At 40.1% G+C, this 16,336-nt stretch overlaps 2 protein-coding genes across 5 annotated transcripts in view; both read right to left on the bottom strand.

Moving 5' to 3' along the window:
* The window catches only part of LOC120422115 (cytotoxic granule associated RNA binding protein TIA1-like), a 610,909-nt gene that overhangs the window by 267,076 nt on the left and 327,497 nt on the right, over positions 1–16,336 (bottom strand). The window contains exon 2 of one of the 4 annotated variants that reach the window (XM_052711636.1): positions 7,732–7,872. The exons of the other annotated variants lie outside the window; for them this stretch is intronic. Coding sequence (XP_052567596.1) covers positions 7,732–7,872 — 141 coding nt within the window. The remainder of the gene's footprint in view (positions 1–7,731; positions 7,873–16,336) is intronic. 4 annotated transcript variants of the gene reach the window in all.
* Positions 3,132–5,442, bottom strand: LOC120422114 (uncharacterized). Its single transcript, XM_039585482.2, has 2 exons — positions 5,233–5,442; positions 3,132–5,175 (listed from the first exon to the last, which is right to left on the bottom strand). The coding sequence occupies exon 2, from the start codon at positions 5,067–5,069 to the stop codon at positions 3,543–3,545; it is 1,527 nt and encodes a 508-aa protein (XP_039441416.1). The 5' UTR covers positions 5,070–5,175; positions 5,233–5,442; the 3' UTR covers positions 3,132–3,542.

The following is a 16,336-nucleotide window of genomic DNA, read 5'->3' as shown; positions in this document are numbered from 1 at the left end:
CTTTACTCTTTACTCTTTACTCTTTACTCTTTACTCTTTACTCTTTACTCTTTACTCTTTACTCTTTACTCTTTACTCTTTACTCTTTACTCTTTACTCTTTTCTCTTTACTCTTTACTCTTTACTCTTTACTCTTTACTCTTTACTCTTTACTCTTTACTCTTTACTCTTTACTCAACCGCTACATTTTAAGAATATCTTTGATTTGATGATTTTGTCTGTTTCCTAGGACTTTGGAAATGTAAGGAAAACAAAATCCTCGATCAGCTTTGGCCGTTCTTTAACTAATAACCCTTCATTTTTGTCAAATTTTATGTTATGTTATATTATTTCAAGTTTATGTTTTGACTTTGTTGCGAATGAAAAGATAATGTTAAAAAAAAAATTAAGAAAAAATGTGACAAACACAAAAAAAGAAAATGTCAAACAAGTTGTAGAATGGGCCTTAAACAAAAAGTCAAAGAAGTTAACTGAAAATGAGTAAAGAAACCAAAAAACAAATGAATTCAAGGATTCTTAGGACAATAAAAAAAATATTCCAAATTACCTATCAATGGCATTTTTGGGAAAAAAAAACTATGCTTTAAAAGGGCAAAATGGGACACTTAAAGGATTAAAAACACAATTTATCGACCTTAATAAGCATTTTTTTTTATGCATGAAAATTCGTTTCAAAAGTGATATTGATTATACAAGATTTGTTCGATGAAAGAGTCATTTTGAAGAAACAAAACACATTTCATCCTTTTAATTTTTGAGAATATTTTGATAAACAGGGGACAATCATTTTTAATAAAATTGATTAAATCGAGATAAACTCAGGTTTTTCAAACAACACTTAAAATATTTTGAACCCATCAGCCCAAAACAAACAGCAGGGATGGAGGCAAAGTAGGCCAAGATTGCAGCGCCGCTAAAAATTCGTTCCCAGACGTTATTTTTTTCCTCAACTCGCCAACCGTCGTATAAAAGTAGTTTTCGCAGCGGTTCAGGGGATGAACCAAGCCCGGGAAAGAAGGGGTGAGAACAATAATAGAGCTCCGACCTTTTCATTTTTAAAGGCATTGTACATTTTCGTTATTGCTGAAATAAAAACAAGACAGCCATTAACTACGACGAGATAGTGCTTTTCTGGTGTGGCTGTGTGTGTGTGCTTGGGCAGCAGAATTTAAGTTTTTCTTGCTTCGCTTTTTTTTTACTGCCAAGCGACTATAACTAAAACGAAAACTATCGTCTTCTTGGGTCGTCGTCGTCGTCGTCGTTCTCAGAACAGAAACAGGTGTCGAGCAAAGCTGAAGGGATCCTCCTAGTGTGCCATGTGGTTGTTCCAAGGCACACTGCGATGAGACACGACAAGCACACAGGAAGATATGACCATTATAAACTGCGCTGCCGGGCGAGTGGCTGGGAAGAAGAAGAAGCACGAAGAAGATATGTGGTAATGATAAATATTAAAATCTTTACAGCATGCTCCTTTTTCCGTGTTTCATTTCGTAGAGTGTATCTGTGGCACAGTGTGCACCTTTTGCCCGCCCTCCTCCGCCCAACCTGGGGCAACACACTTCCTTCCACCAGTGCAGGGAGAAACCTAAACCCGAAGGAGGAATGCAGTTTTTCGGGGGGTGTTTTTTTTAAATTTATTCTTTATGGAATTTGTGAGCTTCCTCCTTCTTGCGCCGAGTGCTAAGCTTAATTGAAATTCACTTTATCTGAGAGCACTCTGGGAGACTAACGGCGTTGGTTGGTTGGCGGTGACGGTGGAGATGCTCTTAGTTTGCTTCTACGACTAGTTCAGACTGGGCCCAGGAACCGGGGTTGAGTCTGAGCTGTATTTGCATTCATATTTGAATTCCGTTGGGTAATTGCCGGAATGGGTAAATTTGTTTCGTAAATTAATGAAAGCTTGGGCTCGGGAGAAGAGTCTTTCGAGTTTGTTTAAACATTAAAGCTTCTGGTTAAGGGCTGTGAGTTTGAAGCGATGCACTTGCCTGAGATAAGATACTGCTTGAAACAAGGATTGAAAGTGACATGCAATTTGTCAGGGCTAGAATCATGATCGGTTTGATGTTATCTTAATGATTTTTAGTCCAATTTAATTTTAACATGATAAGCAATTCAATTTAATACAAGTCTTGATTCCAAATCATCCTGTAATAAGTGTATGGTCGGTATTTATTTTCTTTTTTATTACCGTCAGTGGGGGTGACTATGAGTCAAAAAAACAAACGTAACACCTCTCGTAATTTCTTATTAACAAAAACAATTTAAATAACATCGAAAATCTTTCAAAGTAGATAGTTTACTAACATTTTCCTAACATATGTTGGATTTTGATGAACACTACCTTAAATGCCAATAATTTGAAAATTGACCCATTCTCACCCCTTAGAGGGGGTGACATTGGGTAAAATGAAACAAAAATGATGCTCAAATACAACGATATGATAAAAACAAGTCATCCAACAGTGTTTCTTGTTCGAGGGAATCATGCTACAATATTTGATGTAATTATTTTTAAACATTTGGGTAGTTTTCGAGCAAATCCAACAAAAATATTAGAAAAATTGCCATTTTTGGCCAAAAACGTACCTCAACTTTAGACAGTTGCCAAAATAACAGGAATTGTTCTAGGAACGAGTTTTTTTTCAGCAAAGTCGTCTTGAGATGTCCCTTACACAACCCTTTTAATAGAATTTAGTTTCACTGAGAATAACCTGAGCAATGGTAAAATCCGTAAAAAATCACTTTGACCCAATCTCACCGCCCAGACCCAATGTCACCACCACTGACGGTATTATTTTATTATTAATTTTTATTCAATGGCAGATTAGAAATTATTTTCTGAACACTTATAATAAAGTAATGACGATAGTTTCGTCATTTTCCATTGGAAACTACTCTAAATTACCAAGAAAAGGTGATATGATACGTTATTTAGGAAACTTTAAACTTTATAAATAATAAAAATAATTCCAATAAAGTAAAGAATGATTGGTTTCATCCAATCTAAGAACATTCGGTCCATAAATGTTACAAACACTTAGTTAGATATTTTTTCAAGTGCAAATGTCACATCGCAAGGTGGCCAGATTTTTAAAATAAAACTTCTTAATTCCAATAATCAGCCTGTTGACGTTGGGGGAGGGTTGGATTTGCCGTCTTTTCAGCGAAATAGAAACACCGTTCATCTTGGTGATCTTATTGCTAAAAGCTGTTTATTAATCATTAGTATTTCAATTAAATTATAAATATATGCTAAACAACTCACATAATTGGTTTCCTAACCCAACTTTTCCCAACAAATTAATTCAAACCGCTAACAATTAGCACATCTTCAATGTGCACTTCTTCTATCTACCGCGAACAATTTGACACAAAAATCTTCCTCCTCTTGATCCTGACGTAACCATCTTAATATAGACCGTTGCCCGACGATGCCTACCCCGGTTTCCAGAGCCTCAGGTACCTCGACACATTACGCGGCAACATTTCCCCGACCGTAAAAATGGTCCGGCGTTCCGGTCCGTTGTTACCTCCGTTCGTCATTGCCGCCGATGGTACTGATTCGCTCTGGTTGCCAATGGATCTGCTTCAACCGATCTCTTCCCACCGGGATCGATTTGGAACCACTGGAAATTCTCCTGCCTAAGTTTCGGTAACCAGCAGTCCAGTAAAATTCCGCTCCGCTGCGCTATAGTTAGTTCCAGAGCGCCAATTTCGATCATTGCAGACACGCGTGGAACAGCATTCAGCTGTGCTCCTTGCATCGGACGCACGATAAGTTTGTCAAGCCAATCGTGCCTTATCGTCGAGACTCCGCCAGTCCCTTCCCATCGCTCTAAACTCGGTGAACGCGCTCCGCGTTCATTCTGATTTGAGTGTCCAATCAACTTCTTTGTTTTCCCACAGTTCTCGGCACCAGAGTATCCATACCATCGATCGATGTTGATAATCGTGCTGATAAACAGTGGGTCATCGTGAAGTTCACTTTTTGGGCTTGAAAGCCCTCGCAGTGCCGTCAAACACACGACAAGCTGCGATCCTGATTCGTGCAGAGGTGGTAGTTGCTGGTTTCTTGGCCTCGGCGAACATTGCGCGTCCAGATCTAGTGATTCTTGGTCCCGAATCGATCGCTGTTCTTGCTGGACACTGAGTTTCTGCTCCACAGGTTCTCGATTTACCGGCAACAGCTGATCAAGACCGCACTTTTTCGACGACACCAGCCCATCGAATTCCACCTCCTGCTGGCCTACCGCTAATTGTAAACAACTTTCCTCGCTGTTTGTTTTGCTCGCAAAGCTGCTGATAGTGTTGTGAGTCTCGATGACGTTTGAGCAAGTTCGCACAGTAGACGGGTGAGTGAAAGGTAACGTGCTGACGGCTAACTCTGTTACGGCTTCCCATCTTCGACCTGTAGATTCACCCAATGTTGACAACAAATCCGCATCAATTCGTGACACACCAGCAAACGCCCTATCCGAAGTGGTTTTGCCGGCTGGTTTCTCAATGTTGTCCACCCCGGCGCCACCTTCAGATGTCGTAGTAGCCTGGTTGTCCTGACCAGATTGTTTGTTTGTCTCCGCTGGTTCCATCTTCGAATCGGAAGACTCGCAACGTCGAGCCCAAATCAGCTCTTCGTTCCCTCTATTTTCCGCACTCTGCTGTGTCACCATGCCTCTAACCTCAAACCGTCCCAAAATCTGCTCTTCTCGCAATCGGAAGGAGTTTTCACAAACCTCTACCTTCTGCTGCAGCTCCGCCTTGGCGATTTCGTAGTCCCGTTTAATCCGTGCCTGATTCTCGATCCATTCCCGCTGCTTAGTGGCCAACGCCTCCTGGGCAGCAAGTTGAACCTGGCGTAGTTGTTGAAGTCGTGCCGCGTAAACTTCCCTGCATTCCTGGCGATACTGGTGGCTAATTTTGGTCGATCCGCTTGGCAAACGGGCGTTCCTGATAGCGTTTGCGTCTGGCAACCCCGAGCGGCATCGACAGTAGCTCCACATCGTGTACACATCCGGTACACAGCATCTCCGGCAGGGAGGTTCCCGGCTGTTCGCAATCGGCATCATGACTGGAACAATTATCTTTTAGTGTTGACGTTGGGGGAGGGTTGGATTTGCCGTCTTTTCAGCGAAATAGAAACACCGTTCATCTTGGTGATCTTATTGCTAAAAGCTGTTTATTAATCATTAGTATTTCAATTAAATTATAAATATATGCTAAACAACTCACATAATTGGTTTCCTAACCCAACTTTTCCCAACAAATTAATTCAAACCGCTAACAATTAGCACATCTTCAATGTGCACTTCTTCTATCTACCGCGAACAATTTGACACAAAAATCTTCCTCCTCTTGATCCTGACGTAACCATCTTAATATAGACCGTTGCCCGACGATGCCTACCCCGGTTTCCAGAGCCTCAGGTACCTCGACACATTACGCGGCAACACAGCCAGTCTCAAAAAATATATTAAAATCTTAAAATTTTATTATTATAGGACTAAGTACAGAGGGGCGAATCGAAATATGATTATTATGCATCATTTAGAAAAAAAAGATGAAAGTTTATATATTTTCACATTTTTTTTTTGCCTGAAAGAGTTGATTTAATTACTTCTAATTAAACAACCAATAATGACAGTTATAACGATCTTGGAAGCAATATTAATTTAGATTTGTAAACCCATCCCTCTCCGTACCAAAATGTTCATAAGGCTTCATCCATAAAGTACGTCACGCTAAAATCAGTCAAAATTTACCCCCCCCCCCTCCCCCCCCCTCCTTTGTCACGCTTTTCCTATACTTATAACACGCAATGTCACACTTTTCGAATCTCATGATTTTTCTAATGTTTTTTTTAGAAAGACATTTTAACAATAAAAAAAGATTATTCGGAAAGAAATTAAGAAAATTTATTGCGTGATGGGAAGTTATAATTATTTCTGTTTTTTCAGAATTGCCAGGATTTTTGTAAATCTTTATGATTTAAAATTGTTTTTTTTTTGTGTAACCCGATTCTCAAAAATCTGTAGAATCTGTAAAAAAAAATGATTTGGCAACCCTTCCTAAGAGCTTAACAACTCATTATCAAAATTTATTAGAATAATTCCTGAAAAGTTGCATTCATTTAGCATTTAGCATAAATCTTGTGACAAGGTTGCCATACTTTGAAAGTTACAAATTTTCTAACTTTTCAAAACGGATTCAAGAAACGTTCCTAACAATACAATCAAATGAAGAGATTTTAATCAAAAATGTGAAATCTAAACAGTTAAAGCAAAACCCTAAAAGTTGCAGGGTTGCCAAAATAATATTTTTTTTTGTGGAAAGGTTGGATTTTTTAATCTGTCAATGAATATTATGAAGAGTTTAGTTGTAATTTGTATTAACGTATGAATACTTTCTGCTCGATATAATTCTGATAATTTCACATAAGTGATCATTTTGTTAGACAGGGTTGCCAGATTTTCTTAAAATTTTATTCGTATTTTTTTAAGAAGTTAAAAGGTTTTTTAGGAATTGAATAATTATTCAAATAGAAATTTTGTAAACCCTTCTTTCTTCAGATTATTAAAGTAAACGTTTAATTAACATTCAAATCAACATTAATTCCCTGCTCTTCCTGAATTACAAAGGGAAAAACCCACTATCACATCGTTCCATCAACACGATTCTCATTATTCCCGGCTCCATAAACGTCGCTCTATTTGCAAGTCATTTCACTGAACGAAACGAATCTTCTGCTGGTATGTCAAGAAATTATGCCACAAGAAATATTGTAATGAGTTTCGCCACCATGCTACCATCCCACTTCGCGCCAATTCTAATAAAAGATACATTTAATTACACCCACCCCCTCCAGGAGCCTCAATTTCATGGTTGCATCGACTGCCAACGAGCCGGGACCGAGTCGTCGAATGCAAATAACCATATTGATACCATCCCACTCTTGGTTTGCCCGAGGAGCAGAAAAGTCACAAGACAAGACGAGAAATGTTGCTTAAATATTCAGCACCACTTTGCTCAAATTGTGACAGCGAGAGGGGTGGAGGTTTGGGGAAGGGGTTGGCAAATTAAAAAAATCCCGCCTTTGCGAAGCGCATAAAAAGAAAGGGGTTAAAATTCATTTCCATCTTTCTCCTCCTCGCAAAAACTGGGGGAAGTTTGCTCTGACGCGCGAGCTCGCGAACTGAGATTTAACCTCTCAGTTCTAGTTTTAGGGTGGGGATCAACTACTACTACACCTTTAAGTAGCTAGTTGATGAAAGTTGTTCTTTCGGCGAGGATTAGGGGTGTCTGTGAAAAAGAGAGCGAACGAAACTCTCTTGAAAGATTGAAAATCATTTTGCTCTCGATTTGTGAGCAAATTACTCTTGAATCGCAGTTTTAATGCTTTAGCTCAAGTGGTAAAGTGACAGGACCAAAGTGGCGATCAAAGTAGGCGCGCAATCAAATCTCACTGGCTTCAAATTTTTTTTTCGCTGAATTTCAGAAACAAAATAAAGAACTTTAAATTCATTCCATCTGCGACTGTCATGAATATTTAAGTGACTTTAAATTTTCTCAATAACCATTTCCTTAATTCCACTTCTTTCGGAAAAAATGTCAGCAACCCTACTTTTGAATCCCGTTTCCCCTTCTTCCCGCCAACTTGGATCTGCCAGAGTTGGAGCGACGTCGGCAGGCAGGCACTTCACTTAATTAGAAAATTTGAATTCAAATATTTACCTAAGTTCTCATTAGAACCGTGGTGTCGCACCGTCGTGGCCGCCGTCGTCGTCGTCATCGTCGACGTCTTCCAGGGCAGCTTGACGACGTTGCCACCGTTGCTGGCCGGGGGCAAGTGCCAGTGGTACGAGGATGACATTTCTGTGAGATATTTTTTTCGAATTCATTTGTTTTTGTTTCGTGAGTGAGATTTAAAGTTCGTCATCAACGCCGTTTCGTGAAACATGAGAGAGAGAAAAAGAGAGAAAGAGAAAGAAAGTTCCAGAATAGTTTGTTTATCTTTTTGTTATGTTCGCTGAGCTAGTTCGTTAGTGCTTCGCCAGCGGAAGCTCCTCCCCGTTTTTTCGACGTGAATGAATTTAATTTCAAGAAACCAAAATCATTTTCAAATTAACTTAAAACCAACAAAAAATCACCACTTACCTCACCGCGAAAACAACAAACCGAAAAAAAACGTAACATGGCCACCGAAAATCAGCGATCTGTCAAACGAAGAAGACAACAACAAAGCGCGAAATGAACATGCCAATCGCGGCTGAGCCGCTCAGCCAGCGCGCTTGTGTGTTTGTGCGTTCAGTTTTAACGAGACTCAACAGCAACAAAAAAGAAAGAAGACACAAAAACCGATGTTATCTCTAATGAACATCGGCCGAACAGTAGGCCATGAAGAAGGCCGGTCTGGTCTCCGGGTCGGTCAGGTCAGCCGCCGGGATCAAGTGAGGCTTGGTTGAATGACTGACTATTGGCAGGTTCTGGGCTTTGGTTGGTTGTGCTGTGTGTGTGTGTGTGTACGACGATGATGACACGGACCAGAGTAGTAGGCGTGGAATTGCCGTTCTCTTTCTCTCTGTTTGAATGGTGCGGCGGGTCAGTGTGGGTGTGGTCACACTGGGATTGAATGAGCGATTTGGATGGTGGTCTGATGGAGGTTGAAACTTCAAAATGGTTTGATTATTTTGGAAGGCATGGTTCCATCCAATGAGAGCAAAGTGATGAAATCTAGATGGTTTCAACTATATTTGAAACGTAATAAATTTTATTTCCAACTCTAGAAACTTTGAAAAGAAAAAATAAAAAAGCTTAAATTAACAGTAAATCAAAAAAAAACATTTTGGATTGAATGAAATTGGTATCATGGGAATGAAAATCTTTCTTCAATTTGTATAACATCTCCTTATCCAAAATTTTTCATCCAAAAGATTTAGTTTAATTTATAAATTGTGCATTGTGCTCTTCTTAATTATCGTTTTTTGTTAACATTTTTAAGCTTTGGTTTTGTTTGTAATAAGACCATGTTGACATTACAGCCCTAACTCGTTGATTCGAAGCCTCGATCATCTAAAGCAGGCCTGCCCAAAGCCCTGCTCGCGGGCCGGAACCGGCACGGCTTTTCAAAATTGTTCTTTGGCTGACCCTCAAAGGCTGTTCATGAAATATTCAATAAATAAATTAATTGTCTAAATTCAAATAAAAATATTTACATCAAATATTCACATAATATAACAAAAACTCAATTAGGAACATATATTTTTATTTTTTTGGCTTATGCAATCAAATTTGCTAATTCAACATTTTTTTATTTTGTCTTTTTTTGTTTTGCAATAGAAACATTTTATATGTTTGAACTCAATTCTTATCATTTCTATATTGATATTCTCAGAATCATTGATTTAAATGAAAAATGGCGCAAGAAAACATACATTTTTAATTTTGTAAAAATCTAAAATAACGTCATGATTCGAATTCCCGGACGCTTCGAAACCCGGACACTTCATCTTGTTTTATCAATTATTTGGATATAAGTTCATATTATGAATGTTAAAACTGTGTTATATAATGAATTCTAACATCAACTTCCATTTAAAGTTAGTTTGAACGCTGTAGTTAATGCCAAAACAATTAAAAACAATAAAATTCTAAGTTTACCAAAAATGTGAAACATTTCATTTGAAATATTTCATAGGCGTTCAAAGCACCGGGAAGGCAAAGCAGAAATTTATGAGTTCGATTTCCTTAAATTCTAGCAAATTTTTATATGAACTTTCAATTGTTTTGATGTTAATAGCTTATTTGAGACCTAAAGAATGCCATTCGAAGCAAAAGTGTCCGGATTTCGAATCAGCTTTTATCAGTGTCCGGAATTCGAAGCAAAACAAGTCATTTTAATATTAAAATTCTGATGAAAAATTGTTAGAAAAGACATATTTTGCATGCATTTTCTTGAAACTGATTGTTTATACTACATCCTTATGATATTTCTATATTTCCCACTTATTGCATGATTTTTTGTCAGCTATAACAAAAATGATATGCTACTAAGTGTCCGGATTTCGAATCATGACGTTATATCAAAAAACTGGATTGTTGTCTAAAAATGAACAAAAAGACACAAAATTTAAATTCTTACAGTTTTTACACTGTGTACTTCGAATTGAAGTTTTTCTTTTCTGGGGAACTTGAATCAAATTGATATTTTAATAAATTATTGAGCTAAATTATGTTATTTTTTTCAGGACAACTTTTCAGTTGTAAAAGTTGGATTGAAAAAAAAGCTTTTAAAAGCAAATTAATCATACTGAAAATGCTGCAATTTTTTTATACATTAAAATGTAAATGATTGTAAATGAGACATGAAATCAAGAAGCAAAAAAAAACATATTCTTTCATAAACATCAATAGTTTTAAAAAAATCGGAGTAATTCGAAGGAAAACAAATTGACACTGATAAGATATACTTTTTTTAATGCTTTTTAATTTTTTGTAAAATATTTCAATAAAGGTGCTTAACAACGAAAAAAGTGTTTTTTGGTAAAAGAGATTTGGATCAAAATGATGTTTCAATGAATTTCATGATGTTTTTTTCTTTTAAAAATATTGGTGTATTGAGAAAATTTAACAAAAAAAGGTGCAGGTGGTTATGTTCTACATGACCAATATGACAAAGAACTTTGTACAAAACTCTAAAAAGTAAATCCATTTTTATATATATTTTAAATTCTTTGCCGATTTATTTAATCATAAATAATTAATTCTAATTTAATGTTTTCAATAACTGGCACCTCTGTGGAAATAAATTACCAAAAAACGAAAATATCGCCAAATCAAGTATGGTTCGGAAAACTCCGGGTTTGGCCAATCCTGTCAAAATGGCCATTTTCTTTACCATTATCAAAAACCATGAATTTTGATACCCATATTGCCCCAATTTGTATGGTTCCATAAATGTCCTCCCGGGAGAACCTTCCCTCAGGGCAATGGCCACTCCGGGTGTGGCCAATTCTGCCAAAATGGCCATTTTCATCACCAGTATCAAAAACCATGAAGTTTGATACCCATATTGCCCAAATTTGTATGGTTCCGTAAATGTCCTCCCGGAAGAACCTTCCGCAGGGCAATGGCCACTCCGGGTGTGGCCAATCCTGCCAAAATGGCCATTTTCATCACCAGTATCAAAAACCATGAATTTTGATACCCATATTGCCCAAATTTGTATGGTTCCATAAATGTCCTCCCGGGAGAACCTTCCCTCAGGGCAATGGCCACTCCAGGTGTGGCCAATCCTGTCAAAATGGCCATTTTCATTACCAGTATCAAAAACCATGAATTTTGATACCCATATTGCCCCAATTTGTATGGTTCCATAAATGTCCTCCCTGGAGAACCTTTCCCAAGGCATGTGGCCAATCCTGCCAAAATGGCCATTTTTATTACTAGTATCAAAACCCATGAATTGTGATACCCATATTGCCCAAATTTGTATGGCTCCGAAAATGTACTCCCGGTAGAACCTTCCCTCAGGGCAATGGCCACTCCGGGTGTGGCCAATCCTGTCAAAATGGCCATTTTCATCACCAGTATGAAAACCTATGAATTTTGATACCCATATTGCTCAAATTTGTATGGTTCCGTAAATGTCCTCCCGGAAGAACCTTCCGCAGGGCAATGGCCACTCCGGGTGTGGCCAATCCTGCCAAAATGGCCATTTTCATCACCAGTATCAAAAACCATGAATTTTGATACCCATATTGCCCCAAGTCGTATGGTTCGATAAATGTCCCCGGTAGAACCGGGTGTGGCCCTCAGGGCAATGGCCACTCAGGGCAATGGCAATCCTGCCAAAATGGCCATTTTCATCACCAGTATCAAAAACCATGAATTTTGATACCCATATTGCCCAAATTTGTATGGTTCCGTGAATGTCCTCCCGGAAGAACCTTCTCCAGGGCAATGGCCACTCCGGGTGTGGCCAATATCCTACCAGTTTGGTCCCAACCCCATTGCCCCAAAGCATTCTGGTTTTCGGGTGACCGTCTTATTAATCTTCATTAGAACAGAATTCCTCCCAAGTTGGTGCACAACCTGTGTCTTTCCATGTGTGCATGTGTGTGTGTGTGAGCAATAAATTACCACCGTGGATCCGTCTTTGATGAAACCTTAATAGGCACTGAAATTTTCTGAGGCTATCTGTTAGCTTATATAGTTCGCATGAAATGTGGCAACAGTGGTGCAACATTCTCGCGTGACAGTTCCAAGAAAACAGGAGACGAGGCAAAATTTGCGCCATGTTGCCGCATTTCATGCGAACTATATAAGCTAACAGATAGCCTCTGAAATTTTAGTTTTGACTGAAAATCCGTCAGAGACGGATCGACGGTGGTAATTTTATTGCTCACACACACACACATGCACACATGGAAAGACACAGGTTGTGCACCAACTTGGGAGGAATTCTGTTCTAATGAAGATTAATAAGACGGTCACCCGAAAACCAGAATGATTTGGGGCAATGGGGTTGGAACCAAACTTTTAGGATATTGGCCACACCCGGAGTGGCCATGACCCTGAGTGAAGGTTCTTCCAGGAGGACATTTACGGAACCATACAAATTGGGGCAATATGGGTATCAAAATTCATGGTTTTTGATACTAGTAATAAAAATGGCCATTTTGACAGGATTGGCCACACCCGGAGTGGCCAGTGCCCTGGGAAAGGTTCTCCCGGGAGGACATTTATGGAACCATACAAATTGGGGCAATATTGGTATCAAAATTCATGGTTTTTGATAATGGTAAAGAAAATGGCCATTTTGGCAGGATTGGCCAAACCCGGAGTGGCCATTGCCCTGAGGGAAGGTTCTTCCGGGAGGACATTTACGGAACCATACAAATTGGAGCAATATGGGAATCAAAATTCATGGTTTTTGATACTGGTAATTTTCAGTAGTTATGCTCTCGACTGTTACTCTACAATTTTGGATTTGGTTTTCGGCTTTCAGTCATTTAGCAGTGAAAACAATGTATTGTTTCAATTTCCGACGTTTCGGCAAATTTATTGCCTTTTTCAAGGATTCTAAAAAATATTTGTTTGTTTTTAACTATTAGTGCTTGTTTTAGGTGGGAAAATACTGTTGGTTACTTACAAAAACGGTTTGTTTTCTTGTTATTTTTGGAGTTTTGGGTAAATTGATAACTGTCTTTTGTTGTTGTTCCTCAGTCTTAGTTGGCTGTAATTTTAAGGGTTTTCACAAGGGGGGGGGGGGGAGGGGGGGTGTTAAAATTGAGCAACGTTTCAAGTGGTTCTAAGGGCACTTACTGCATAGCAGCACATATTATGCTGGTAGCTGCTGGTTTCGGTTTCGAAAAAACTTTTTGTGTTGCACTATCCACGAAACGGTCAATTTCAATCGAACGGAGCTTAATGGCGGTTTGTTCACCAAAAAGCGTCAAAGGCATGGCTAGAATTTGGGTCATTTTGTGTACTAAATGTGGGTCAAATGTGGGAGAAGGGAGGGTATACTATTCTTGTTCTGTTTCACCCGGTGTTACTGTGTTGGGTTTTCTGTGTTTATAGTTTTTAGTTTTAAGTGTGTGTAGTAACCCTGCGTAGATAATACTCAGGCCCTCTGTATCTGTACGTTTGTTTACGGTATGGTTATTGTTCGTGATATGGCACATCTCTAGGATTGGTAGAGCTGTACCACGGTTGTGTTGGTCTAAGATTCTTACTTTTTTCGTGTCGAAAGAATGTTGTTTTGCGATGCTGTGCTCGAGCAAAGCTGTTTTCTGCCTCAGCTCGGCTATCTTGTAGTCGTCAGTGGTGTGTCCCGCCTGTAGCAGCTCGTCCAACCGTTTTATGTCGCATCTGTGGCTCGACATCCTCGTTTTCAGCTGCGTTGTTGTCATCCCGATGTACGAACTCTCACATTCGTTGCATGGGATAGCATAGATGACGTTGGTGTGGTTCTCGGTGGGCACCTTGTCCTTCATGTTGCTGAAGAAGCTTGAGCCCACAGTGTTGGTGTTGCGGAAAGCTAACCGTAACTCCGGGTAGTCCTGCTTGAGTGTTTTGGCTATAGTTTGTGACAAGGTTGGGATGTTTGGTATGGATCGGTAGCAGATGTTTGTCTGCTGGTGGCTCGGTTCGGCTTGTTGCGTTTGTTGTTGTTGTTGGTTGCCGTTGCTGGAACGGTTACATAGCTGGCAGTTGATGAGTCGACGCCGAAGGGGTTTTGGGTAATGATTGATTTCTAGCTCCCTGTCCACGATCTTCATTTTTTCCCGAGTGTTTAAGTTGGTAGACAGTTTGTCTACACGTTGTATGAAGTTCATAGCTGTATTGACCTTCTGGCTCGTGGTGTGGCAGGAGAAGAAGTCCAGAAAACGACCACTCGAAATTGGCTTTCGGTACCATTCCGTCCGGATCTGTTGGGCTTCGGTGCGGACCAATACCATGTCCAGATACGGCAGTCTCCTGTTTTCTTCTAGCTCGTAGGTGAATTGGATGTGTTGGCTGTAGCTATTGAATGAGTCTTGGACGTGTTTCAACTTGTTCAGGGGAAGCGCTACGATCAGGTCGTCGACGTACTTCTTGAGCACTGGTGGTTGGAAATCGAGCTTTTTGACGACGGCGTGCATCAGATTCTCCATGACGAGATCGGCTAGTGGGGACGACAGGGGGTTACCCATGGCAGTTCCAAAAATTTGTGAATAGAACTTTCCCTCGAATGTGAAGTAGCATGATTTCATGATGAACTCGATGATTTCCAACATGATTTCCAGGTTTATGTTGGTGTGTTTCTGTATGTCACTCCAGTTGAACGTGATATCGCGTCGAACAAGTTCGAAGGGAATGCACGTGAAGAGAGAAACAACGTCCAGGGATACCAACACATAGTCAGCTGGGAGGGTGATGCCGTTGATGTAGTCACAGAAGCTGTAGGAGTCCCTTATGTTGTAGGTGCTTTGCAGTGAGCTCTGCAGTATCTGTCCAACGAACTTTGAGAGAGTGTAGGTGGGTGCTGTCATGTTTGGAACTACTGGTCGTAGTGGTAATCCAGCTTTGTGAGCTTTGGGTTGCCCGTAGATTCTTGGGCACAAAGCTTTTCTGGACATTAGCTCATTCTCTAACCGATCGTTTATGGCATCTAGTCGTTTCAAACGCTTAACAATCTCGTTGTTCTTGCTCTGGATACAAGCAAGAACAACGAGATTGTTAAGCGTTTGAAACGACTAGATGCCATAAACGATCGGTTAGAGAATGAGCTAATGTCCAGAAAAGCTTTGTGCCCAAGAATCTACGGGCAACCCAAAGCTCACAAAGCTGGATTACCACTACGACCAGTAGTTCCAAACATGACAGCACCCACCTACACTCTCTCAAAGTTCGTTGGACAGATACTGCAGAGCTCACTGCAAAGCACCTACAACATAAGGGACTCCTACAGCTTCTGTGACTACATCAACGGCATCACCCTCCCAGCTGACTATGTGTTGGTATCCCTGGACGTTGTTTCTCTCTTCACGTGCATTCCCTTCGAACTTGTTCGACGCGATATCACGTTCAACTGGAGTGACATACAGAAACACACCAACATAAACCTGGAAATCATGTTGGAAATCATCGAGTTCATCATGAAATCATGCTACTTCACATTCGAGGGAAAGTTCTATTCACAAATTTTTGGAACTGCCATGGGTAACCCCCTGTCGTCCCCACTAGCCGATCTCGTCATGGAGAATCTGATGCACGCCGTCGTCAAAAAGCTCGATTTCCAACCACCAGTGCTCAAGAAGTACGTCGACGACCTGATCGTAGCGCTTCCCCTGAACAAGTTGAAACACGTCCAAGACTCATTCAATAGCTACAGCCAACACATCCAATTCACCTACGAGCTAGAAGAAAACAGGAGACTGCCGTATCTGGACATGGTATTGGTCCGCACCGAAGCCCAACAGATCCGGACGGAATGGTACCGAAAGCCAATTTCGAGTGGTCGTTTTCTGGACTTCTTCTCCTGCCACACCACGAGCCAGAAGGTCAATACAGCTATGAACTTCATACAACGTGTAGACAAACTGTCTACCAACTTAAACACTCGGGAAAAAATGAAGATCGTGGACAGGGAGCTAGAAATCAATCATTACCCAAAACCCCTTCGGCGTCGACTCATCAACTGCCAGCTATGTAACCGTTCCAGCAACGGCAACCAACAACAACAACAAACGCAACAAGCCGAACCGAGCCACCAGCAGACAAACATCTGCTACCGATCCATACCAAACATCCCAACCTTGTCACAAACTATAGCCAAAACACTCAAGCAGGA

The sequence above is a fragment of the Culex pipiens genome, chromosome 1, assembly GCF_016801865.2.
Source record: "Culex pipiens pallens isolate TS chromosome 1, TS_CPP_V2, whole genome shotgun sequence".
In the NCBI taxonomy this organism is placed as follows: Eukaryota; Metazoa; Arthropoda; class Insecta; order Diptera; family Culicidae; genus Culex; species Culex pipiens.
The sequence above is the reverse complement of the archived record's forward strand: the minus strand, read 5'-3'. Positions and strand labels throughout refer to the sequence as shown.

What these genes read in the sequence shown, in the direction of transcription:
- LOC120422114 (XM_039585482.2), bottom strand. Translation starts at nt 5,069, where the DNA reads ATGATGCCGATTGCGAACAGCCGGGAACCTCCCTGCCGGAGATGCTGT.